Source organism: Phycodurus eques, chromosome 21 (assembly GCF_024500275.1).
Source record: "Phycodurus eques isolate BA_2022a chromosome 21, UOR_Pequ_1.1, whole genome shotgun sequence".
Lineage (NCBI taxonomy): Eukaryota > Metazoa > Chordata > Actinopteri > Syngnathiformes > Syngnathidae > Phycodurus > Phycodurus eques.
Genome location: NC_084545.1, coordinates 16,708,052 through 16,734,686, shown reverse-complemented (window position 1 = coordinate 16,734,686; position 26,635 = coordinate 16,708,052). Strand labels below are relative to the sequence as shown.

At 46.9% G+C, this 26,635-nt stretch overlaps 1 protein-coding gene across 11 annotated transcripts in view; it reads right to left on the bottom strand.

Annotated features, from left to right (window-relative positions):
- The window catches only part of LOC133396498 (piezo-type mechanosensitive ion channel component 2-like), a 41,051-nt gene that overhangs the window by 7,261 nt on the left and 7,155 nt on the right, over nt 1-26,635 (bottom strand). For 4 of the 11 annotated variants that reach the window (XM_061666413.1, XM_061666410.1, XM_061666419.1 and 1 more), the window contains 47 exons: nt 26,115-26,268; nt 25,412-25,625; nt 23,894-24,041; nt 23,383-23,631; nt 23,155-23,260; nt 21,387-21,763; nt 20,326-20,431; nt 19,803-20,253; nt 19,654-19,732; nt 19,491-19,585; nt 18,403-18,608; nt 18,180-18,337; nt 17,944-18,114; nt 16,879-16,992; nt 16,614-16,814; nt 16,345-16,549; nt 11,883-11,984; nt 11,619-11,796; nt 11,468-11,554; nt 10,856-11,012; nt 10,533-10,629; nt 10,305-10,470; nt 10,153-10,242; nt 9,347-9,435; nt 9,202-9,267; nt 9,015-9,130; nt 8,557-8,683; nt 8,422-8,490; nt 7,777-7,943; nt 7,390-7,706; nt 5,032-5,271; nt 4,801-4,902; nt 4,514-4,670; nt 4,217-4,417; nt 3,963-4,119; nt 3,676-3,772; nt 3,443-3,590; nt 3,273-3,360; nt 3,069-3,195; nt 2,830-2,988; nt 2,336-2,744; nt 2,168-2,260; nt 1,902-2,068; nt 1,704-1,820; nt 1,491-1,570; nt 944-1,157; nt 730-871 (listed from right to left, as the gene is read on the bottom strand). In XM_061666413.1, coding sequence (XP_061522397.1) covers nt 730-871; nt 944-1,157; nt 1,491-1,570; nt 1,704-1,820; nt 1,902-2,068; nt 2,168-2,260; nt 2,336-2,744; nt 2,830-2,988; nt 3,069-3,195; nt 3,273-3,360; nt 3,443-3,590; nt 3,676-3,772; nt 3,963-4,119; nt 4,217-4,417; nt 4,514-4,670; nt 4,801-4,902; nt 5,032-5,271; nt 7,390-7,706; nt 7,777-7,943; nt 8,422-8,490; nt 8,557-8,683; nt 9,015-9,130; nt 9,202-9,267; nt 9,347-9,435; nt 10,153-10,242; nt 10,305-10,470; nt 10,533-10,629; nt 10,856-11,012; nt 11,468-11,554; nt 11,619-11,796; nt 11,883-11,984; nt 16,345-16,549; nt 16,614-16,814; nt 16,879-16,992; nt 17,944-18,114; nt 18,180-18,337; nt 18,403-18,608; nt 19,491-19,585; nt 19,654-19,732; nt 19,803-20,253; nt 20,326-20,431; nt 21,387-21,763; nt 23,155-23,260; nt 23,383-23,631; nt 23,894-24,041; nt 25,412-25,625; nt 26,115-26,268 — 7,560 coding nt within the window. The remainder of the gene's footprint in view (nt 1-729; nt 872-943; nt 1,158-1,490; nt 1,571-1,703; nt 1,821-1,901; nt 2,069-2,167; nt 2,261-2,335; nt 2,745-2,829; nt 2,989-3,068; nt 3,196-3,272; nt 3,361-3,442; nt 3,591-3,675; nt 3,773-3,962; nt 4,120-4,216; nt 4,418-4,513; nt 4,671-4,800; nt 4,903-5,031; nt 5,272-7,389; nt 7,707-7,776; nt 7,944-8,421; nt 8,491-8,556; nt 8,684-9,014; nt 9,131-9,201; nt 9,268-9,346; nt 9,436-10,152; nt 10,243-10,304; nt 10,471-10,532; nt 10,630-10,855; nt 11,013-11,467; nt 11,555-11,618; nt 11,797-11,882; nt 11,985-16,344; nt 16,550-16,613; nt 16,815-16,878; nt 16,993-17,943; nt 18,115-18,179; nt 18,338-18,402; nt 18,609-19,490; nt 19,586-19,653; nt 19,733-19,802; nt 20,254-20,325; nt 20,432-21,386; nt 21,764-23,154; nt 23,261-23,382; nt 23,632-23,893; nt 24,042-25,411; nt 25,626-26,114; nt 26,269-26,635) is intronic. The other 7 variants (XM_061666421.1, XM_061666414.1, XM_061666417.1 and 4 more) reach the window with 7 other exon arrangements.

Here is a 26,635-nt window from a genome sequence, read left to right as displayed (position 1 = left end):
AACAAGTTTTAACATGGTTTATCTTGGTTAAAATTCTTTTACAACACAAAAACCTGCCATTTCAACAGGGGTGTGTATACTTTTTAGATCCACTGCTGAATTTGCCTTAATTTGTAATTTTACAGATTTTTTTACTTAGTTATTCTTATTTTATTTGACATATAAAACCGAAGTTACTCGCTAGTTACGCAGTAGTTGAGTAGTTTTTTTTCACCGAGGACTTTCTTACTGTTACTCAACTAATCATTTGGAGGACTACTTTTACTTGAGTCATATTCTAAAGTAACAGTACTCTTACTTGAGTACAATATTTGGCTACTCTACCCACCTCTGTCAAGGACAAAGAACCTTTTTTAAACCGAAGACCTAACCGTAACCAAATTTGGGGATAGGAAGTTGCTTAAACGAGCTTGTCTATAGGCAGTTGTCTGGTTGTGACATAGGCAGAGCGACCCATTGACTGGACTTCTCTGAAGCACTGCCGCGCTTCAGTTGATACAGTACTTGCTGGCAGTAAATAAAGTTCTCTTTGTTTAACGAGTCATCTTTTGACATCACGTCCTCATCGTTGTCTATCCCGGGAAGGAGAAGGGCCTGATAAACTACAAGTGTTTCGTCGTGCCCTCACGCTAGGCAAATCCAAAGACCGCAAGAGTGTGAGCATTTGCGATGTGGCGTCGATATGTTACAAGGCACCAGTCACAACCATGTAGAGGAAATACGTCGTACCAGAAATATGTCGGTGCACAGCTTGAGGATGCGGTCAACGCAGGGCAGCTCCTCAAACATGATGGAGTGACTGATTCCACTGAAAAATTCCCGTACGAATTTCCCGATGACCAACACCACGGAGGCATACAATCCCATAATGCTGCGGGGCACAAACATTAAGTAAGAATCCGCTGGTGTTGTACACTGTTACCATTGCGACTAAATTCAGTACCCATATCCGGCCAGGAAACCGAGACTCGGCGGGCTGACTTTATCGCTGAACACGAAGATCTGAAGCCCCGCCTCTCTCCTGTTGTCTGTTGAAGCTCTACCTCCCAAATGTACAAGGCTGGAAGCTGGTTGGTCGACAATCCACCACTCCTGAATCTCTTGGGTCTCATTGGGTGTTCGTTCCAGGGACAACAAAATGTCCTTGTAGCAGCCGTCTGATTGGATGAGAAACAAAAAAAAAAAGATTTCTCATTTTGTAAAACACATTCATCTTTAGGCTTTAGGCAACAGAAGCACAAAAAAAAGCATTATGTTACTTGATATGAAAAAAAGTTTTTATGTTTTAAAAAATAACGTGTCACACGATGCTATCATTTGAGGGTTGCGCATTAAAAAAAGACATGCTGTCTACTCGGTTACATTTGCACCTACTTTGTATTTACACTGTGGTATTTTTTATTTTTTTTAGGTTTCTCTCATTACACGGACCGATCTGATGAGATGAAAAAAAGTCTATGATGTGTATGTGTGTAATGAAGGTTAGAAACCTGCATAGAGCTGCTCAATGGGTTTGGCGTTGGAATCACTGGGAGCTCGTAAGAAAGATGGCAACACGCCGTCAATCACGCTGAAATAAATAAACATCCAATTAGCTTGCACAAAACATTTGCTTGATGCTGGCTGAGCTAAGCTACCTCGCTGACTTAACAGTTTGTAAAAAGATGACAAAAAGTATAGCCCCGCCAAAAGCCCTCACTCACACAGGAAGTGTTCTGGTACCATTCAGCAGCTGGATCAGTTCCAGACGAGTCTGATCATTAAGGTAGGTCACATATTTACCTGAGGCAAGCTCTGCCTTTGCTCCAAGACTTAAGTTCCTGGTTTTAGGGAGAGAAAAGGGGTAGGGAGTTAGTTTCTCTCTCAGGGGATTTATTGTTTGTCAAGAAAGTAAATATGACCTCTGAACAGTCCAGGACAAGGTCAGGGGAAAGTGGTCCAGGTTGAGCACCTCGCTCAGGTATCGCCTGCTTGGCGGACTGATGGTCCACAGAGAGTTACTGCTACCCTGCAGCTCTGCCACCGTCACATCCTCATGACTGTACGCTTCCAGAAACTGCAAAGCACCCTGCGGAGGAAAAAAGTAATACAGCAGTGCTAGGACGGCTGAAGCGGCGAGTTGTTGAGAACAGTAATAACAGCAACGTAAGTTCAGAGGAGGATTTACAGGGGTGTAACTGTAGGAACTAAGGAAGGCTCTGAAGTCCTCTTCTGTCAGGTCTTTCAGCTGATTCTGCTGCGCACTCATAGTGAAGATTGGCTGACAAGGACAAGAATGAACACTGTCAATAAAGAATGGGCTTCACTCCAGGCCTTTTAGTCCAAATGTGTTTACCTGGAACCCTCCTAGAGTGATGGTCAGAGAGACGTCTAGTGGCTGGTTGACAACACCAGCCACAGACTTAATAAGGGACATGAAGAGCAGAGGAAACCAGACGATGCAGATCAGCAGCAGAACGATCAAACCTCCCATCCCGTACTTCACCACTCGTTTCTTCTTCTGACCACGAGGCTGAGGGTATCGCTGAAGACCAGAGTAAAAAAAGACTTTAGGGCTTTGGAGGTTCACGCTTCTGTTTTTGAGGTAACTCTGGACCTTCTCAGACTCTCTCCAGCACTTTAAGACAAAGCAGTGGGCATAGACATCCTCAACACAAATCCAGGAGGACAAGGACAAAGTGGTGTCAGTCCACACCCAATCCATCACCGCCCGCAGCTCAGTCAGGAACGGAACCAAGCGGAAACTACACGTAGGAAACAAGTGAACTCGCACACTAACAGTCAGCGAACAATTGTACAATAAAGTGACGGACTGCGGTGGTGACTTACCCCTGGAAAAGGAAAAGGTTGAGGTAGTTGTAGCTCTTCGTCAGGAAATTCCCTAGAACACGCGTCGGATAACCTGAGCGAATCTGATAGGCTGACAAGCCGAAGTAAATACATTTGATGAAATACCACAGCTGAGCCACCAAGTTGTGATTGAAGCGTCTGGACACAGGCAGACAGATAAACGGTTTACATTTTATTTTCTCGTTGGGCAAGAAGAAACGATGGAGATGATTACTCACCTCTCGGTGACAGTTGGCAGGATGAAGAACATCCAGAAGTGGATCCCTAACACCAAAATCACCTGAAAGACCAACTTTCCCAACACGGTCTTCCTTAAATACAGAGCTCGGTCTATCACCATAGTACCTAACAGACATGCAGGAGGGCAGTGAGACAGGTAGACGGAAAGACCCATGGAGAATCACTCAGGTTAGAAGACGTACCGAATTGGATCAGAACCATGACCAAGAATGCTTCAGGAACTTGGTCCTCTGAAAGGGAGGAAGTGATGTCGGCGGCTGCGGAGTGTTTCTACAAAAGTGAGTACAAAAAAATAAATACAAACTTGAAGTTGAATCTTTGTAACTTGTGCTCATAAGACGCGAAAGTCTACCCCAAAGGCCCAGAAGCCAAAGACGATGATGATGAAGTCAATGGTGTCTGCCAGGAACATGAGGACATAAACGTCTGTGACGGCGCTGTATTCTGGTTCGACCAGAGCTTGGAAGAACTGACAGACTGGACCGTAAAGAGACTTGCTCCTGAAGGAGTTTGGCAGGCGGAGGTGTCAGTATCATCAGAACCAAGGTCATCACAGTCACTGGTTACTGCTTAGTATTAGCATACCTGCTAACACAGTACTGCTTGCTCCGGATGGAAAGTTCCATAAGTTTTTCCAGCAGTAAGTCCAACTTGCCGAGCTGTTCTATTGAACTCAGGCTGCCTGAAGACAACAAAAATCAAACATAAAAAGGAACAAGGTCAAATTAAAACATGTACATTCCATCCATCCATTTCCTGGAGTATTATCAGGTGGTGATCTGATTCTGACTGACTGTCAGCCTCAGGAGAAAATCCTTGTTTTGTCTACATAGTCTTCATGTTTAGTTTTGATAAGGTGAATTTCATTTCACCTGCAGGAGAGCACAAATGGGTGGAGCTAGAGCGGGCCTGCCTGCCGTCACGCCAGCGTGCTGAGTCGGTGGGGGTGCAACCTGGACTAAATTCTGCCTGGTTGTCATGGTGATGTTTAGGGTCAGTGGAGACGGTCTGGTCCCAAAGTCCATGGCACTAGGTCGGGTCCAAAAGAAAAAAATCTGTGAGGTCAGTGTTTTTTTTTTTTTTTTTTTTGCAGCATGTCAGTCAGACTGCTATTGACAACGTTTACCTTGAGTATGGCACGGTGGTAGAACAGAGCAAGCAGTTGCAGCAGGTCATACAGAACGTAGCCTTCCTTCTTCTCCACCCCGAGGATGTTAGGCGGGTGGAAGGGTTTGGAACGGTCTACCTCTAATTTCTGGTTGAAGGGAAAGAACCCAAACTGGAAAAAATACTTGATCACGATGGTGACCTGAGGATGGAGACAGTCCTGAGTAATAATAATAATGATAATAATAATAATAATAATTAATAATAATAAGAAGAAATTGTGATTTTAATGTACAAATTCACAAGTGGTCTGAACCTCAGTATAGATGATTGCCGTCATCCAGAAGGTTTTACTGGGTCGGGGAACAGACAGAGTTGCCCACAGAAACACCAGAACAGGAAGTACCAAAGTGAGACAGCTGGCAGACACCATGTGGTTCAAGACGATGACCAGGTAACACACTGTCTCTGACCTGGGAACAGCCAATGGACATCAGTTAGTCAGGAGTTGTAAATCTGACTACGACAGTCCATTGTGGTTCTGGTTAAGTCAACCGTCAAGTTTTCTACCATTTGTTTTTAGCAAGAACTTGTGGACTCTACCTGGCAGCGAGAATATTGTAGAAGGCGTAACATAGCTGGAGCAGCTGGGGTTGGTTGCTATAGAAAGCATCTGATGCCTCCAGCTCCACATTGTGGAAAGTCCTGAACAAAAGAGAATCAAATTATAAACCACGTTCAGATCAGGTCAGGTAGAGGTAGATCCTCTACGAAACTGAAATGCCCTACTGGAACTAATAAAGTATTCTGAATCTGAATCTCAGTTGGCCTCACCTGTTCTTCAGCAGCTCGCTCGCTGTCAGCTCCTGAGGACGAGATGCCAACAGACAGGAAGTGGAGGTGCATCTAGACAGGAAGTCAGGCTTCTGAAGTAACAGCTGCCTTTGCAATCCTGACCCCGCCCCACGCATTCTCTTTTTGGAGTCGTCCTTCTCATCTTCCTGGTCTTGGATGTCAAGACCCAGAGCATGGCTGTAGGAAAGGGGGGACACCTGACAGGAGGGGGAGGCAGCCCTGGAGGGGGTACGTTTGGGAACTAGTTGGTTTGGTTCTCCAGCACTGTTAAAACAACACCCTACTCATGCACAAAAAGACCCTTGGAAAAGGTTGTTCCAGTAGCATGTTCCTCTCAGACCCGCTGTCATCATTGTGAATGTGTGCGTCAGAACAAATCCAGTTGTTTAGAGGCACAGCCTGCACGACCTAGCCTGCTTGCTGTGAACACCATGTGATCGAATTTTCTTGTACATCATCGTGTGGCGCAAGGACAGTGCTTCTATTCCTTCTCATATTTTTTTCCAGTATGCAGATTAAAAAAAATCTATTCCTAGCCAGTATGATGGATTATGATACGTTATTGATCTGATGCCATTAGAGAAGCTTGTAATCCAAAAGTCTGAGACAAGATTGATGATTCCCAACCAGTGTTATGGGAAATGGTCCAATTTCACTTTATTGGGCCAGTAATTATTGATTTACTCCAAATAATGTATTCTTGTTCATCTATCTATGCCAGCGATGTATAGTGACAGGCACAACAATTAAATGTTCTTCCAGGTCCAATTTTCTGTGTATCCACCCATTTCCATTTTTCCATTCATTCCATAAGAGAATAATAGCGTTGTGTTCAATTTATGCCCAGATTTCACATCCATGCATTTTCTATAGTGCTTAACCCCATCAGGGTTGCAGGTGAGCTGCAGCCGCTCCCAGCTGACTTTAGGCGAGAGGCAGATTACACCTTAATAATAATAATAATAATGCATTGGGTACGTGGGTACGGAAAGTGGGTACGGAAAGTATTCACACCCCCTTACATTTTTCACTCTTTTTTATATTGCAGCCATTTGCTAAAATCATTTAAGTAAATTCTTTTCCACACTAATGGACACACAGCACCCCATGTTGACAGAAAAAAAAACTGAATTGTAGAAATTTTAGCACACAGCTAAAATACCGAAGGAGTGGCTTCAGAACAATTCAGTGACTGTTCTTGAATGGCCCAGCCACAGCCCTGACTTAAACCCAATTGAACAATCTCTGGAAGGACCTGAAAATGGCTGCCCACCAACGTTCACCCTCCAACTTGACAGAACTGGAGAGGATCTGCAAGGAGGAATGGCAGATGATCCCCAAATCCAGGTGTGAAAAACATATTGCATCAGTCCCCAAAAAGGCTCATGGCTGTATTAACTCAAAAGCCTGCTTTGACTAAATACTGAGCAAAGGGTCGGAATACTTATGGCTGTGTGATATTTCAGTTTTCCTTTTTTAATAAGTCAGCAAAGATTTCAGCAATTCGTTTTTTTTCTGTCAATATGGGGTCCTGTGTGTACATTTAATGAGGGAAAAAAATGAACTTAAATGATTTTGACAAATGGCTGCAATATAACAAAGAGTGAAAATTTAAGGGGGTCTGAAAACTTTATGTACCCACTGTATATAGCACTTTACTCGGCACTCAAAGATGCTTTACAATTGCACACATTATTCATTCACTTCACAGTCACACCCTAGTGGTGGAAAGCTACTTGTGTAGCCACAGCTGCTCTGGGACGCAAGCATGGCTGCCATTCTGCACCTAAAGCCCCTCCAACCACCACCAAACAGTGGCAATGACAACATATGCTCAGGCGAGGATACGAACCAGCAAACCTCAGTTTGGAGAGCGTACACTTATCCTCTGCACCACACCAGCCGATCTGCACCACACCAGGCGATTGCCAGCCGACTGGACTGGTTGGCAGCCAGTCGCAGTCACATTCACCTTTGGACAATTGAGTTTCTTCAATTAACCTAACATGTACGTTTTTGGAATGCGGGAGGAAGCCCAGGGAAAAAAACATGCAAGAGCAGGCAGAACGTGCATATTCCATACAGGAAGGCCAGAAATGCGATTCGAACCCCAAACCTCAGAACTGTGAGGCAGACTTGCTAACCACCCGTTCACTTTGCCACCCAGAATAAGTCACTTCCAAAGTAAATTGATCATCATTATTTCAGTATGTACATATACTTTTTGACACATTTTGGTGTGATGGCGTGCTGTAAGATTTTTAAAAATATGTAAAAAAGTGAAAGACCAGTTTCAGACCTCAAATCAAGTCGCGTTTATAGCTTCAGGGTACCAACCTGCAGTCGTCTTCATCTGAGGACGAAGGCATGGACGACGTGACTGTCTTCATCCTGGTCAGTTTGGCTCTGAGTCGTTGGCTGCTTGTGGCCACAAAGCACTCCGGACAGTCCTCTCTCGCAGAGGGGTCAGCTTCAGTTTCATCTCCGGAGGAGAGTGCGGGTCCACTCCCTACTCCCGGGCTCTCCTTTTCGTCCAAATCCGCCGTCCGGCCCTCTTCCTCGGGAGCACTCAAATCCGTTCCCAATTCTCCGGAAGTCCTCATCATCTGTTCCTGGTAGTACACGTGGATAGCCTCTCTGGACGGCACTTGACCCTGAGAACACGAGCAGAACACATCTCGTTCGTAGTCTTTGAGCTCGTAGTTCGTAGTCTTTGAGCTCTACCTGCTTGGCCTGCTGGGTCAGCATGCAGCGCTCGATGCGCAGGACGGTGGAGATGTCGACGTGTTCGCGACACAAACCGCAGAGCCAAGTGGTCAGCGAGTCCAGCAGAGCCGACAACAGAACCCAGCAAAAGCGAATGATGTTGGAGGCCCGGTGCAGGACCGTATCTCCAATGGGAAAGAGGACTCGATGTTAGTCGTCCGTGTGCGCTCGTCCGTGTTCACTTTGACGACATTGTAATGCAAATGTTTTTCTCTTAATAGTAAATCAAAATAATAAAAACCATGAGGGAGCCACACAGGGGTTGATTTCATGTCTGGTTCAAAACCGGGAGCACCTGGTAAGGTGTAAAACTTTGCACGCATTTGATGGGAGGAAGGAACCCCACCCCCCTTGATAGCGCACCTCTGCTATATACTCACATGCTATTTTCTGTCTGACCATTTGGCTGTGGGTCCCTACATGTTGTGTATTGGCCTGAACCGTCTTCATATGTGAGGCACAAAAACATGATCGAAAATAAATATAAAATAATAAAATGTCTTTCCAAAGACAATGAACTGCACAACTTTGTCTTCAAAGATTGATTTCCGGTTATTATTAAGTTATTATTTTCCCCAACATTTGTTGAGTAAGTCCTGCTACCTGGTCCCTCCTCCTTGGGCTCCGCGGCATCTTCCTCCAAGTCGTCCGTCACCTCAGTAGCACCACACGCTGGAAGGACGAGTCACACTTTCATTGGTCAACTTTCCTTTCTTTTCTTTGTGTGACTCAAAGTACCTGACGTCTCCTCTCTTCCGCTTTGCTCACATGACGACGACTTCGGCTTCTGCTTTTTTCCTTTCTTCTGGCTGTGACGAGCTCGCATGGCTGTTCTGGAGTCCGTTATCCAGGCGTGGTACACAAACTGCACCGCAGGGGTCAGGCATGAAAAAAAAGCAAGAAATGGAAGAGGAGAAGATTTGTTTTATTTATTTATTTTTTTTTTAAAGAAGCACTTTATTTACAAAAGACAATTACCAAAAAGACATTGCTACAACATCACCAAGGGGACCAAACCCAGGCAAGAATGAATAGCACTGAGGAAGAGGCAGAAGAGGAGGAGATGAAGAAGGAGGAGAAGAAGTGGGAGAGGATAATGAAAAAGAAAAGAAAAGTGAAAGAGGCGACAAAGGAGGATGAGAAAAAGAAGACAGAGATGAAGAGAAGAAGAAAAAGGAGGAGCAGGGGGAGACCACCTGAAAGGCAGATTTGTCATGATCCTCATCCTCCTCCTCTTTCTCTTCTTCCTTTTTGTCGTCTTCGTCTTCCTGGCTGTCGCTCTCAAACAAGAAGTAGTCTCCGCTCCTCACCACTGCAGACACAAGCGTTAGTCACAGCACAGCCACTAGGGGGCAGTGAGGATGTCAGGGTCATGTGACTCACTGGAGGCATGGTTCACCCACGGTCTCCACCAATCCCCTTGCGCTCTCCCTTTCGTCTTTTCCCGTGCTGCATAAAGAAAACAAACGAAAAAAACTTTTAGTGCGGGATTCCATTGTTACCGTAGCAACACCGGTGTGTTACACACCGCCACTATGGAAGCTCTTTTGGGTCAAACTGAGGATTTTTTCTTTTCCTCTGCGGAACTTCTGCTGGCGACATTTAATCCTCTCCATCCTGCAACACAGACCGACGTTTAGCTCAGGAGTCCGCGGGCAAGTCGCACACGTTTGCACTTACGGCACGTTTGTAAGCAGTGTTGAGGAGTAACTCATTATATGTAAGGTGCTTTTGTAATTTAATGGATTATTTTTTTTAATTGTGATCCATTACGTTACTGGGAGAACATTTGTAATTAAATTACAGTTGCTTTTGGAAATTTCCATGATTATAATTTGAGTTCCATTAGATTGAGTAAAATAGCCATAAAAGCTCAAGATTTCTTTCCATATCATTTCCGCCTTCTATCGCGGACGCTTGTGATTGGCTCTCTGGCCATGTGCCATTCTGCAGTCGTTTTTGTCTATCTGATTATGATATGCTGAGCGTCAGACACACTCTGCGTTGACGCGACGCTCGGCTTCACGTCAAAACGCACTGATGCTCCCTCAGCACACGCGCAATGAATGGGAAAATCCAGGGCTTAAACAGGAGTGCCTGGAGAAAAGCCACACAGGCACAGGGAGAACATGCAAACTACACACAGGCGGGGCCGGGGATTGAACCCCGGTCCTCAGAACTGTGAGCCAGACGCTCTAACCAGTCTTCCACCGTGCCGCTATATTATATATATGTATATATATATACACATATATATATGCATACACATTATGAGGGCCTTGTTTCTGTGGAAACATTGTAGGCAGGGGTTGTTACCATGGAAACAAGTCTTACTGTTTCTTCAGCAGGTCCATGGACATCTTCTCCACCTCCAGTCTGGCTCGCACCGCTTTCACGGTAGATGCCTCAAAGAGCTCCGCCCCCCTACAAAACAGGTGATGTGTGTCACATCCGTGCACGAGTACGTGCACTTGTGCGTGTATTACCTGGAGGCCAGCAGTTGTGTGTTCTGCAGGTCCGGGACCACGTAGAGGAAGTAGTGACTCCTGAAGACTCTCCGTTGCAGTAAGAGGAAGCAGAAGCAGACGCCGTCCCAGATGATGCCCGCCTCGTCGCTGGGCAGTTCGCATTGTTTACTGCTCTGCTGCTCCGCTGCCACGATGAACCACCAATGAACAAAGGCAGCGGGCGCGACGGACGGACGGGATGCTTACGTTTGGCATATCCTCGGATGGTGCAGGCCAGGCTGAAGAGCTGAACCAGCCAGCAGTGGTTGACAACCAGCGACTTGATGAAACCGCACGCCAAGATCTGCAGTGGTTAAAAAATGCAGACGCATTCTCCTGCGGACGTCAACGCGTACGGACAGAATCCACAATAGCTGGAGGCAACTGGACCCTTCTGGGTTGATGAATAAATTTCACTTTTTATCCAAAAGGGTTCTTCAGTTTTAAATTTGAGGTGCCAGTCCAGTTGTCTCAATGTAACTTTTATAGATTATCATGACCTGGATGACTGAGAATCAACACCAACGTACGGACAGAATGTTCTTCATGGTGATGACGAAGACATTGTAGCCGATCAGACAGTCCCAATAAACCAGGATGGAGCTGACGGGTTTAAGCAGCAGGTCTCCGCCCACCAACAGGAAATAGAAACACGCCACCAGGTAGCCCATACAGAAAATGCTGATCCTGCAAGAGGAAGTAGGCGCAAACTGGATGCTGGAACTGAACTTGACACCAACACAATGTCATAGTCCTCTCTGAGGACTGCTTTCCTTTCTGCTCTGTCCAATGAGGCGCACCTGGATGCAGCTGGCAATCAGTGCCAGTCTAAAGCTGTGCCAAACCAGGTATACAACAGATGATGGTTTCCTAGTTACTGCCAATTCCTGGACTGCATCCTGTATCACTCTTAGGTTTTTGACCTACTATTTTTTGGACATTTTTCTGTTATGTTTCTATATGGTACAACCGTAAATTATGGCATTTTCCTGGCAACCCTCCTTGCTCCACTCCTTCCCCACTATTTTCTTCCCCGTTCTCTCCTTTGGCCACGGTGCTGTTGTTTTGCCTCACACTTTGTCGAGTTATTCTTTCCTGACCTGTTGCTAATCATGCACACGAGAGCCCTTTCATTCACTCACCTGGTGGTCCCAGTGATGAAGATGATAGTGAGGACAAACCAGAACATGTAGCTGAAAATGATGATCTTCATCATATCCAGGTAAGACCTGTGCACCCGGGCCAGAGGGTCAAACACCCACAGCAAGCTGACAGGAAGTGTCTGCTGCTCACCTGCACAGCATGAAGTCAGGGACAGTGCTGAGATGGAGCCTACTGATTGGATCCCAGACGTGTCTGTCTTCTACATCCAGCTCGGCATTGTCCCCCGCCAGAGCTTGGACGACTGCGTCGCGCTCGTCCTCAAACACCTGGAGCTGCAGCGAGGCGCCTAGCAGAAGCAGGAAGTCGTCTGGACCACACACATACACGCACAAATTTTTTTCCTGTTAACATGTGCTTCAAGGGGGAGAAGGAAGACCTTATGGGGAAACTTACAGAGGAGGAAGAGTGGGTTTGGGGGAGTCAGGTGATCTGGCAGGAAAAGCCATTTCACCACGTTGGAGTCCATGTTGGATGTTGGGGGTCGCCATGGGTAATCTGGGAGCGAGGGAGAGCGCATAGTCTATTTAGTGATTCGTTCAGTGAACTGGTGCACTGGGGAACTGAAGAGTGATTCGTTCAGGGGAGGGGCTTAAGTGAACTGAATGATTCGTGCAGTGAACTGGTGTACTGAGGAACTGAAGAACTGAAGAGTGATTCGTTCGTGGAACTTATCATTCGCGATCCGTTAGACACGAGTGATTAGTTCGTGGAACTTCTTCGTTTGTGATCTGCTCATGAGCGATGTACTAGTACGACGAGTGATTCATTTGCGTAAGGAATGACGTACTACGCAGTGAACGTACTCATGAGTGATTTTAACCGCAAGTCCTGACGTCCTCGCGGGGATAGCTTTCACTAGCAGCCATTTCTTCAAGCTAACGGCTAATGTTGAGTCAGTCAAGCACCTGAAAACAGGCACACATATTTAAAATGAATGTAAATTAATAATCAATGTTTTTACATACACATACATATAATGTATGCGATTATTAAAGCTTTTGATTTCATAATATTAATAACAACAACACAATAACCCTTGTATAGCGCTTCTCAAGAAACTCAAAGCCGCTTTCCATTAATCAGATGACAATGACAGTAAGGTGAGTGAGCAGGAAGCCCGGCTGCCGGGGGCTGGTGTCACCGACGCTGTCCACCGCGGTGGAATGCAGAAAAGTCATGCCAGCTGGCGAGAGCCTAGTTGGACGTAAGCGGATGCTGGAAGGATGTTCTGTAGCTTAGCTCGCTGCATGTATGTTCACGAGTCACAACCGGTGTTCGAGAGCTTGCTGAGAGAGAGATAGGTAGGTGATCATTTAGCCGAAGTTTTATTATTTGTGTATTTTTAAAAGAACCTCCCCACCTTTCCTAGTTTACAATAAATGACAAAAACAACGCGTAGTCCTTCGGTGAATGTGTTGAGTGCACGTGAACATCAGGGATGGATCATTAAATGAATGAGGAAGCACTTGAATGAATTTGTGAAAAAGAATTGAACGAATCTTTCTAATGAACTGATTCAAATGATTCCGTACACTCAAAAGAACTACCGTGCCCATCACGACTGGACAGTTGTGAAGAAATTAACATTGGTATCAGAACTGCAGTGTTGGGAAAGTTAATTTTGTATGCGAATTAGTTAAAAATTCAGTTCACCGTTACAAAAATGTCTTAGTTTAGTTCATAGTTAATAATTAAAAATTTTGAACTATGTTCAACATTCCAAAAATAAACTAGTTTTTTCAATATGTTGCTGACAGGCTATCTATCCATCCATGCATTTTCCTCAGCTTAGCCAAGATCGGGTCGTGAGGCAGCAGCTTAAGCAGGGAAGCCCAGACTTCCCCCTACCCAGCCACTTCGTCCAGCTCTTCCGGGGGGGATCCTGAGGCGTTCCCAGACCAGCTGAGAGACGTACTCTCTCCAGCGTGTCCTGGGTCTTCCCCAGGGCCTCCTCACGGTAGGATGTCCCCAGAACATCACACCAGGAAGGTGCCTGGAAGGCATCCTAGCCAGATGCCCGAGCCACCTCATCTGGCTCCTCTTGATATGGAGGAGCAGCAGCTCAACTCTGAGCCCCTCCCGGATGACCAAGCTTCTCATGCTCTCTCTAACGGAGAGTCCGGACACTCTGCGGAGGAAACTCATTTCAGCCGCTTGTATCCGCAATCTTGTTCTTTCGGTCACGACCCACAGCTCATGACCATAGGTGAGAGTAGGAACATAGATCGACTGATAAATTGAGAGCTTTGCCTTTTGGCTCAGCTCCTTCTTTACCACGACAGACCGATACATAGTCCGCATCACTGCAGACCCTGCACTGATTCGCCTGTCCAACTCGTGCTCAATTCTTCCCTCACTCGTGAACAAGACCCTGAGAGACTTGAACTCCTCCACTTGGGGCAGGATCTTGTCCCGGACCCGGAGAGCAGATTCCACCCTTTTCCGACTGGAGACAATGGCCTCAGATTTGGAGGTGCTGCTTTTCATCCCAGCTGCTTCACACTCGGCTGTAAACCATTCCAGCGAGAGTTGGAGCGCACTGCTTGATGAAGCCATCAGAACCACATCGTCTCCGAAAAGGAGCAACATGATACTGATGTCATCAAGCCGGAGCTCTTCAATACCCCAGCTGCGGCTAGAAATTTTGTCCATAAAGGTAATGAACAGAATCAGTGACAAAGGGCAGCCTTGGCGGAGTCAAACCCTCACTGGAAACTAATCCGATTTATTGCCATCTATGCGGACCAAACTCTGACACTGGTCGTACAGGGACCGAACAGCCCGTATCAGGGAGTCCGGTACCCCATATTTCCAGACTCCCTGCGGCACACGGTTGAACACCTTCTCCAAGTCCACAAAACACATGTAGACTGGTTGGGCGAACTCCCATACACCGTGGAGGACCCTGCTGAGGGTGAAGAGCTGGTCCACTGTTCCATGGCCAGGACGAAAACCTCACTGCTCCCCCTGAATGTGAGAATCGACTTCCTGACGGACCCTCCTCTCCAGAACCCCCGAATAGACCTTACCAGGGAGGCTGAGGAGTGTGATCACGCCCCTCAAGTTGGAACACATCCTCCGGTCCCCCTTCTTAAGGGGGGGAACCACCACCCCAGTCTGCCAATCCAGAGGCATTGTCCCCGATGGCCACGCGATGTTGCAGAGGCGTGTCAACCAGGACAGCCCCACAACATCCAGAGCCTTTAGGAACTCAGGGCAGATCTCATCCACCCCTGGGGCCTTGCCACCGAGGACCTTTTAAACCCCCTTGGGATATAAGAACCCACCTCAGAGTCCACGGACTCTGCTTCCTCATGGGAAGGCGTGTCGGTGGAATACAAGAGGTCTTCGTAGTATTTGGCCCACCGACTCACAACGTCCCAAGTCAGAAGCGCACCGTCCCCACTATACAGTGATGATGGTGCATTAGTTCCCCCTCCTGAGACGGCGGATTGTGGACCAGAATTTCCTCGAAGCCATCCGGAAGTCGTTCTCCATGGCCTCACCGAACTCCTCCCATGCTCGAGTTTGTGCCTCAGCGACCACCAAAGCTGCGTTCTACTTGGCCAGCTGGTACGCAACAGCTGTGTCCAGCGTCCCACAGGTCAAAAAGGCCCCATAGGACTCCTTCTTCACCTTGACGGCATCCCTTACCGCTGGTGACTACCAACAGGTTCGGGGATTGCCACCACGACAGGTACTTACAACCTTGCGGCCACAGCTCCGGTCGGCCGCCTCAACAGTGGAGGCACGGAGCACGGTCCACTCTGTCTCAATGTCGCCCGCCTCCCCCGGGGCGTGGGCGAAGTTCTGTCGAAGGTGGATATTAAAGCTCCTTCTGACAGGGGAATCTGCCAGATGTTCCCAACAGACCCTCAAAATACGTTTGGGTCTGCCAGGTCGGACAGGCATCTTCCCCCACCAAAGGCGCCAACTCACCACCAGGTGGTGATCGGTTGATAGCTCCGCCCTTCTTCACCCGAGTGTCCGATGACACAACCACAAAGTTGGTCATCGAACTGCGACCTCGGGTGTCCTGGTGCCAAGTGCACATGTGGACACCCTAATGTCTGAACATGGTGTTCGTTATGGACAATCCGTGACGAGCACAGAAATCCAAGGACAGAACACCACTCGGGTTTTGGTCAGGGGAGCCAGGTTTGGGTTTGCTTTTTTTTTCTTTAGGACTTTTGTCTTTAATGTGCGAGTAAAAACATGCAACACAGTATGACGGCAACAATGGTGAAAGGATATTGATAACTTTGCATTCCTTGCAGCGCTGGCTGACTATATTGACAAATATTTATTTAATCAATTCTTATATTACAAAACAAATTCCATATTATGATCGCACAGTGTTTTAACTAACGCATTCTGATACAAATGATAATTTTCCTAGTTATTATCATGATGTACAGCATTACAAAACAACCAAAGAACACATTCGATCCCATTGACGCAGTGTCCCTGAACGCACCTCGCGCACACAGGCTGCTGCGAGGTGCCTGCCGAATGTAAACATGGATGGCGGTTGCCAAATATGGCGTTCATCCCCAACATATGAAGGCTCGTATATAGTGTGTCCAGACAGATGTTGTCCTGGAAGTCCCTATCAAAACCTGGCACTCTTGATTGAAAATGAACTTTCGTTCTTTGACACCAGAATCAGTTCAATTCACGTTCGCCCAAAACATTAACTAGTTCATGAACTTTCGTTAATGGAACTCGTTGAGACCTGTGAGGCAGACGCGCTAACCATTTCGTCACTGTGCTGCCGTATATTTTTGCTATGATGATTATTACTTTAAGCAACAGCCTGTTTGCATGCAGCCGGGCGCTGGTGGTGAGCTTTGACCTTTGCAGGCAGCAGGCGGGAATCCGATGCACAGCAGATACTGGAAGCACAAGAGCGCCGACAGGAAGTAGCAGTACTTTGGCCACACCACACTGATTCGCTTCCTGCTGCGCCTGGTTAGGATGCCGATGAGGCCAAAGGCATGGCCTACGGCGAACAGATCCATCCGTTGCCCGATCACGTTGACCGCCAACAGGAAACACATCTGACACGTAGACAACAGTCAGGTAATCTTTCAAGATGCTCTGATTCGTGCGACAGTCACTCACCTCCAGGCCAAACTTGTAAAAGAAGTAATTGAGGAAGTATTTGGTGCAGCTCAGCACGTTTTGGTCCAAGTGACGCCTGCTGATGTCATGGAACAAAGTTCTGGTTGGAGGCGGGACTTTGTTGCAGCGGAGACGGTAGAGTTCCTGGTGTCTGTAAACGGTCACCTCGAAGGCTAACAGCGCCAGCATCATCAAGTTGTACTGCAAAGACAAGTTATAATGACGCAAGCCGGCGGCCGTACGCCACGATGTCACCTGGTCTCACCCGCAAGTAGTCCAGCAGCTTTCCCTCAGATTTGCGAAGCCCCACCCACTGGGCAGGGTCAATCGGAGCAGCGTACAATACCGAGGTAGACACGTTGATAGTGGAGTTACCTGGCTAAAGACAGACAGACAGTGCAGTGTCTTTAAAAAATATATATTTTAAAAATGTGGGTGTGAAAATCCCGAGGCCTCGGGATCCCCCCGGAGGAGATGGATGAAGTGGCTGGGGAGAGGGAAGTCTGGGCGTCCCTGCTAAAGCTACTGCCCCCGCGACCCGACCTCGGATAAGCGGTAGAAAATGGATGGATGGGTGTGAAAATCAACGATTGTACGACAAGGTGAAGGGGTTGCTCAGAGGACACCGATAAGAGTGGCCCATTCAGTGGTTAAAGGAGAAAATGTGACACTAGTACATACAAGAACTTCACTTAAATAACTGGCCATATTTGTGACACATTTGGGAAATGAACTTCTGGAATAGCCAAATAAGGAAAAGGGTTTGTGTTTATACTGTAAACTCGTGTTTGCTCCCTGCGTAGACGGCTCAGGCTGGTCCTCCGTGTGGGAATAAACTCTATGCCTTCAACTTTTCCTGGACTCCTGCTTTTCCTGGACTTCACCAATTTGTCAACACCAAAGGGCTTTTTTAAAATTATCGATGCTGAAAGGACTGCACACCCAATGACTTAAAAAAAAAACTGATACTGGACTACTAACTAACCCTATTTTAACTTAAACTCAAAAGTCTAAGCCATACTTCTTTCTTTTTTCTCTCTCTCTTTTTGGACTTGCAAGAATTTTCAGCACCAGAAGGCATGACAAATACTCTTTGTTTTTGGACTTGGATGATTTGTCAGCACGGAAAAACTTATGATACAATTTCAGCTAAAAACTTTATCGAAAAAATCAAAAGAGGATTTTTTTTTCAGCATCCAAAAACTTGGGCAGAAAGTTTAGTGCAAAAACAATGGTCATTAGGGTGAAGCGGGACTCAGACTCAAGCTGATTTTCAGCCACATCAACAGACGGTCAGACAGATAGACAGACAGACAGACAGACGAGTTACCAAGCTGCAGTTGGACTTGTTGGGCTGGATGATGTTGAGCTGGTACAACATCTTACAAATAGCTACCACGCATGTCCACACAGTGCACACTCCTGCCAGCAGGGGGCGCCAGGCCCTGCAGGGTAGAGCCACACCCACACACGCCACAAACAGCAGGTTGAACACACACACCTGGAAGGAGAAACAGAACGGTGAGACAGATGGACGGACGCCAGACAGCAGCGCACTTCACCCACCTCCTTCACCGAGATCCAGATCATGTAGGAGGCTATGATTTTCACCATGTGAAGTTCCAGTAGCCACCAGAGGAGGCGCTGCAGGCGCTGCAGAGACAAGAGGAGGCGCAGGAACAAGACAGACAGACGGTCCACCACCAACCTCCACGACACCAACACTGTCGACACACCACACATCAGTCTACTTCCTGTTTTTTTCTGAGCCGTGACCAGCCCGTTTTACCTGCCATGGGGTCCAACAAGCTCTCCTCCTCAAATGTGCAGGGGTATGTCTTTTCCTCCTCTTCCTTCTCCTCCTCCTCTTCATGTCTCCACTTCTCCTCGGCCTCCTCCTCTTTTTTCAACGCCACTCCTGTTTTGTGCTCCGCCAAGAGCTGACAAGCTCCTCCCACTGACATGTCCACAAGACTGCCTTCAGAGTGGACCAACCTGAAGATCAGCAGAAGAAACAATGTAACAACGCGACATGTAACATAAGTGACGTAACACAGGCGACGTGTTGAACAGATGACATGTAACACAAGCAACGTAACACAAGTGACATAGTATAACACAAGCGACATGTAACACAAGTCACATGTACCACAAACGACATGTAAAACAGGTGACGTAACACAAGCGACATGTAGCACAAGCAACATGTAACACAAGCCACATTTAACACAGATGACGTAACACAAGTGACATGTAACAAAAGCGACATATAACAGACGACATGTAACACAAGAGACATGTAACACAAGCGGCGTAACACAAGCGACGTCAAACAGGCAACATAAAACAGGCGACGTAACACAAGTGACATTTTACACAAGCGACGTGTAACACAAGTGACCCTATGCAGAGCACATGTAAAACAATTGAACTGAATTGAACCCAGGCAACTTGTGACACGAGACATAACCCGAGGCAGCAAATGGTAAACGGACTGCACTTATACAGCACTTTAGCTACACATCACGGTGTATTACAAAGCCTCACATTCACCCATTCACCCATTCACACACCAATGGATGACTGCTGCCACACAAGGCACTGGCAGACCCACTGGGAGTAATTAGGGTTCGGGGTCTTGCACTTCGACACGCAGACAGTTGGAGCCGGGATTCGAACCACTGAACCTTCGGTCAATGGACAACCCGCTCTACCAACTAAGCCACAGCCGCCCAAGTTACACAGACTTGTGATTCGGGTGCAATATTAAAAATGGAGGCGTATTTCCAACATCATCGTTGTGGTACATCACGTTAATGTTTTGAGGCCCAGTTGTTGTGAAGCGTCGTCAAACCAGATTGATGGTTTGCGTGCTACCTTGTGATAGTGCTGTTGTGCGTGTCCACCACAGTTTTGAGGTCGGTCAACTGGAGGAAGGGCTCGTGGAAGTAGTGCAGGTGAACAATACATACCTGCGAAATGAAAACCAGCGTTAGCGTTATCATATAGAAAGTGTCCGCCAAGATTTGTGAAGCCACACCAGCAGGAAAGCTGTGGGGATGAAGATCCTTGTGAAGAGGGCTGGAACCGAGAACTTCTCCAAACCCAGATCCTCCAACCTAGAGGGACAGGAGAGCCAAGAACTTACAAAAACTTTAGTGGTGCTTGAGGACTGTCGAGCACGAAAACCTATGAGTGCTGAGTCCAGTGTAGTAGGTCCAGGTGTGCAGGGATGACGGGAACTGGAAGGTGTAGACCAGAAGGAGGACCAACATGGAATAAACCACCACAGCTACCCAGAAGCCTCGCAACAAGGCTCGCCACTTTTCGTAGTTCAGCTGCAGAGACGGAAGAAGGCTTGGCATCACAAGCTTGTCCACCTTCTCAAAAGAGAGGCTGGAATCATGGCGAGCGGCTGCTACCTGGTAGAGAGCCACGCAGCACAGGAACATCACCATGTAGATGACCTTGTACAAGACCAATTTGCCTTCAAAACTGACGAAAAAAAACATGGTGCCACACACGTAGATCCAGTATTTGACAAACATCCTGGTAACCACGGCAACCAGAGCATCCATCTGAACTCCTCCTTTCATCAGAAGAAGCTTCTCATAGGAAATCTCTTCCATCCTCTCCTCTTCTGGAAACCGAGACCCAAGTAGAGACCCAATGAGCGACCAGGATGTTCCGGCCGACGGCGGAGATGTTTTACCGTCCACGTGGACGCTGATGGTGGACAGCTGCGGGTTGGTCTGGGTATCTCCCTTCTCTGTGCGAGCCTGACGCAACAGCAGCCAGAAGGTCAGCAGACACACAATCTGCAAAAAGAACCGCAAACGTTACACAATCGGACTACAAAATCAAGTCATCAGATTCCCAACCGTGTGTCGAGAGAAAATCACGTTTGCCGTGGAAAATTAGCCAATCTCTCTTCAATGGTCCAAAAAAATTGTCTTTCTCAAATGAACTCAACTTTATTGATACAGCACTTTAAAACAAGCACAGCTGAACAAAACATATAAAAACAGTTGAACATAGGGAAAATTACAACAACAGATTAGTAGTAACGTTAAAAACAATAAAAATAGGTTTTAAGACAACTTTGAAAAATGGACAGTGAGGGGCCTTGCCCAATGTTTAGGGGAAGGTTATTCCAAAGAGATGGACCGGCACTATCCCCTCTGAGCCTCCATTTAGTCCTCGGTACCTCCAGGAGCGTCTGGTCGGCTGACCTGAGGCACCAGGCAGGAGTGTAGGGGTGGAGCAGCTCAGAGAGGTAAAGTGGGGCGAGAACATTTAAAGATTTAAAAACAAATAAAAGAATCTTAAAATGGACGCTAAAATGCACAGGAAGCCAGTGAATGAAGGAAGTTATGTGCTCCCTCCTACGTGCTCCAGTTAGGAGGTGAGCAGCCGCATTTTGAGCCAACTGGGCACGTTTGAGCGAGGACTGGCTGACTCCAAAATAAAGTGCATTATGAATTACTGCTTCAAAGTGCTGTTGTGAAAGAAGCTTTGCTTTAGCCAGCTCCCTCAGAAACCTTTATCTCGCTACTTTTATGCCAGTATAATTACAAGCAGAACAATTAAATGCCTTTCCACTAGATGGCAGAAGGTCCTTCCATCCATTCAGTTTCTGTATTGCTTATCCTCACGAGAGTCACGGGTGAGTGTGACTTTCCCCCAGCTGTGTGCCGTGACATTTTCCTCATGTCGAATTTGTGCCTTGGGAAACACTGACTTCAAGCACTCAGACGGTTGTCGTCAGCGTACCTTGGAGGCGAGCTCCCTGCAGGGGTCGTCCTTTTTGGGAAAGAGACCTGGGACCTGGCGGACAGCGGCGAAGCTGAAGATGTATTGCAGGACAAGCAGCAGGTTGCCGTAGGCGACCAACCACGGCGAGGACGCCAGCGTGTAGCGCCGGCGCTGGCGCGTCATCCACAGAGCACAGGACCACAGCAGCAGCACGCACGTTAGCCACGACACGTACGTGATGGACCAGGCCATCATGGCCATCAACGCGCCGATGTAACTCTGCTTCAGCAGGAAGGCCAACGCCACGGAAGCCACGCCAGATCCTCGTCGCGCTTCCCCATCCTCGCCCCATCCGGCCGCGTCGCCTTCAAACACACACGTCTCCAACGTTTCTCCTGCATGGGTGGAATGACATTCGGATTATTTCAGAGATTACAACATTCCTTATTGGGCTGCATTCATATGTCTCAATTTGTACTCATCAACAGTGTCATTCATTGTACATATTAGTTGTATTATAATTCCTCATTATATATCCATCCATCCATTTTCCGTACCGCTTCTCCTCACGCGGGTCACGGGTGGGCTAGAGCCTATCCTAGCTGACTTTGGGCAAGAAGCGGGGTACGCCCTGAACTGGTCGCCAGCCAATCGCAGGCCACATAGAAACAAAAAAACATTTGCACTCACATTTACACCTACGGGCAATCTAGAGTCTTCAAATAACCAAGCATGCGTGTTTTTGGGATGGGGAGGAAACCGGAATACCTGGAGAAAACCCATGCAGGCACAGGGAGAACATGCAAACTCCACACAGGTGAGGCTGGATTTGAACTCAGGTCCTCAGAACTAGGAGGTAGATGTGGTGACCAGTCCGTCACCGTGCCGCCTCTAATTATATATCCATCCATCCATTTTCTGAGCCGCTTCTCCTCACGCGGGTCGCAGGCGTGCTGGAGCCTATCCCTGCTATCATCGGGCAGGAGGCGGGGTACACCCTGAACTGGTCGCCAGCCAATCGCAGGGCACATACAAACAAACAACCATTCGCACTCACAGTCACACCTACGGGCAATTTAGAGTCTCCAATTCATGCATGTTTTTGGGATGTGGGAGGAAAGCGGAGTGCCCGGAGAAAAGCCACGCGGGCACGGGGAGAACATGCAAACTCCACACAGACGGGGCCGGGGATTGAACCCGGGTCCTCAGAACTGTGAGGCTGACGGTAATTATATATCATTGTCAATAATATTCTACTTACCTCTTTGCACTAATTGTACAAATATTACAGTTTTCTACTCTTATCGGAGAAAACCCACGCAAGCAGTGGGAGAACATGCAAACGCCACGCAGAAAGGCCAGAGCAGAATCTTGGAACCGAGGCAGCTGCACTAACCACTTGGCTACTGTGCTGCGCTACATTACAATATTCATTGTTCTATTTCTTACTTTTATGTACTCTTTTACTGTTACAATCTATACAGGCATTTAAATGTCCTGTGTTCCACATTGGAGACTCACAGGGCATCTGGTTATGTCCCCATTCCCAGGTGTCGTGAAGGATTGTTTGGTCTTGCATAAAGCACACATTTGGTAGACAAGATGAAGGCTGTAAAAATTGTGTCCTGGGAAACTGAATCTCGGTTAGAACATTCACATAATTCGGGATGGGCTTCGCTCCTCCAATAAAGACCATCAAAACAATCACTTGGCCTGGAAATATAATTTCTCTAGTCTGAAACTTCCACAACAATGGAGGCTCTGTTTCGCCACCGCTCGTGCTTACCTGATTGGCTGAAGGAGTAGTGAGGCGTGTCCAACTCCAAGGCAATGCTCTGTGTGGGCAGGGCCAAAGACTCTGAGGGACTATCCATGACTGAAGAATCCAGAAACTGAAACCACCACACAGACACATGAGCTAAATTGGAATAATAATAATAATAATAACAATAACTATGACAATAATAATAATCATCATCATCATCATAACAATAAAGTTTCCGTCCAAACGTACATCTCTGTAGTTGCGCCTGTCATGAGCTTTACTCCACAGCTCTCGCCGCCTCTGTGCTGTGACTTCACAGATTACGTCATCGCTGATGACATCATTTCCAATGTCATAATCACTGCTGACATCATTACTGATTACATCATAACCAGTGACCTCATCGGTGGTGGCAATGATGTCACTGCTGATCTCACAGCTGCCAGCGACCAAAGAGTTAATTTTGTCTCTGCTCTGCGCCCCTCCGCCATCCAGCAGCTGAAAGAAGAGAAGCGCTTTCACAATCATGTGATGCCTCTCAGCCAATAGCAGATGACGGTGGCCACCTTTCCTGTCATAACTCCTTATGTCCACTTTTTCTTTCCTTCTTTCCTGACATAACTCAATTTGTCCTTTCATTTTCGACATCACTCCTTGTGTCCTTTCCTCCTTTCTTGTCCTAATTCCTTGTGTCAGTCTTTCCTTTTGTCCAGTTAGCTAACCTCCACACATGCTGGGGAGGGAGTCATGATGCGATTACCTGGTTCCTCCGCAGGCTGGCAATGACGTGGTAGAGCACGATGAGCGTCAAAGGGCTGACAAAGTGAAACCAGCTGAGCTGCAGGTTCACTTGCATCCTCCAGGGGGCAGCACAGTCCACCGACACCAGAGGCACCAGGCCGAACACGCTACAACACAATCAATCAATCAATCAATCAATCTATCAATTAATCATTGTTAGCTGTTGTTGGGGTTGAAGGTGGGATGAGCTGAGGAAGGCAACTTCAAAGCGAAATTGAGGAGCACCATCCATCGTTGAGTTTGGGAGACGACTGCAGTGTTCTGCCACTATTTGGCACAATTTTATCGTTGGCGGATGGCCATATCGCAGGTCGTATTTGTATTTTGACTTTCTACAGAATAAAGGCAAGGTTCAGTTTAGAGTTGCGCTGTCAGTGTAGCACCACATTGAGCCACAACATGCTGGGCAGTACTGAGCACTACTGGAAGGGATGCAGAGTAATTTAGAGCAAGAAGAAGTGGCAGAGAAGGTGCCCAACGAAGCTGCAGTTATAGTGGTTGTTCCCACAGAGCAGCAGAGCGAACACAGGCCTGTTAGCATTGTTGTTTGCTCCCTTTGTATGTGTTGCTGCCCCTGTTTTTTAAAGTAGCAGTTGTTTTAAAGCTTACAATTACTGTCTATGGTGTTTCGTTACATTAGCTTTAAGCTAGCGGACTTTGAGTAGACGGAATTATATGTCCTGGTTGAACATTTGGGTGTTTAAATATACATTGTTTAATTGTATTTTGTTTAATTAATTTGTTTTGTTTTACTTTAATTGGGCATGACCAATAAACAGCTTGACACAAGCACGCTTTGCCTCTTATTTGGCAAAGTTATCTTTTGATTTCCTCAAAGCGATGTTGTGTGATGATCTCCCATTTGGTGACAGGGGGACAGTGTAAAAAAGCTAATTTGATTCTAATAATTTTAAGTGTCTTTTACACAGTTTAAATGTGTTTCAAGTGTGTGTGTGTGTTCGCATGGGGGCAGTAAAACTATTTGGAGGAAAACTTGCCCCGCCCCAAGGCCCCCCAGTATATCGTGCAGGCAGATGGGGGAGGCTGCTCGAGGAGCTTCATGGTCGAGAAGGCCAACCTGAGACGAAGCCCTCGTCGGACGAGGCCTTTAAGTAGAACGTTCATCTTTCTCGATAGGTTTGAAACTAGAAGTTGTTTCACTTTTTAATTTAGTCTTTACTTCTGTGGAATTGATTTCATTTTCCTGTAAATTTGTATTGTTTGTCCCAGTTTTTTGGGAACACAAAATAAAGTTAGCACCAGGACAGACTAGAAATGTTTTTTTCAATAAACACGTTTGAGTTTGTGATGACTTCACTTGTATTCCTGAGCCAAAATATTTGCAAACGTTGACTCAGCTAACTGAGTGCTCGGTAGACACGAGTCAGGCATGTAAAGTTGGCAGCAGAGGCGTGCTCAACGCCTTCAGGAACGTTCCATCCTCATTCTCACCTACGCCCTTGTGTGTGCGTGTTACCTGGCGGAGGTATGGTTAGGAAGCCACGCCTCCTGCAGCGGTGGCAGCTGGTAAGCGTAGACGAGCAGGAAGTGGGCGGCGGAATACGTCAGCGACATCACCGACAAACACCTGAAGAGCAGATGGGGGGCCTGGCCGCTCCAAGCCCACCAGGTACACACCACCTGGAAAGAAAGCAGGTAGGGGAGGGAGGAGAGGGACGGCAGCACCACACCTAGGGGGCGAGAGGGGGCGGGCATATTATTTTCATAATAAATCGAGAATGGAATTTGTGTAGTAGCATTGTGAATGCTGAAAAGGTGAAGCTGCACTGAATAATTTGAATTGTTGAATGTAACACTTGAACTTCATCCAGAAGTGGATGAGGAGGAGGTCAATATGTCAAATAGTTAATTTGGTAAGCTCAATGGAAAAATTGGGTAATTTTGGGAATGTGATAAATAATCAGCAAGAGGTCCAAAATGAGCGGAACAGTTTGTAACTGCAATGGTTTGAAACAGAAAAGGATGAAGTCGATATGTCAAATAACTTTGAATTAAAATTTGGGAAATGTTTTGTGAAAAGGGTGAAATTTAGGAATTGTGGGAATTATTGGAATGTGGAAAATAATTCCCAAGAATTTCTGAATGAGCTGAATGGTTTGAATTTGTAATGGGGGGAAGAAGACGAAGGATGAGGAGAATGAGGAGGAGGACGAGTCTACCAGTGAGTCCAAGCAAAACTGTAAGCAGAATTTTCCCTCCGCTCGTCATCACGTTTGCCAGCACGGTCCTGGTCTTGCTGACCAGTTCTTCCAGTTCAGCTACAATTCGGCTCCTCGCGGTTCTCTCTCCTTCCTCGTGGAAGACGTGGGAATCCTGAGGACCACACGAAGTGTCCTCAATCAACACTTAGGAGTCAAGTCAACGGGAAGCCAGAAATCAGCTGGTCACACTCAAGCAGTCAACCAATCAGTGAGCGAAGGAAGCCGATCGCCCGCCGAGAACATCCGAAAGCTTGAAATGACCATGAGTGATGAAGATGACATCTGCTCTCGTGTTAACCGACTCCGAGAGGACTCAGCGCACAGAAGCGCATCGAACCCGAAACATCATCATTACCGTGTGTGTATGTGTCACAAAACAAGGTTACACTTATAAATAGCTTACAGAGTTACACAATAATACACAAGAAACCTCGTTAAGAAATGACTTACAAGATTGATTTACAAAATGACACAGTGCG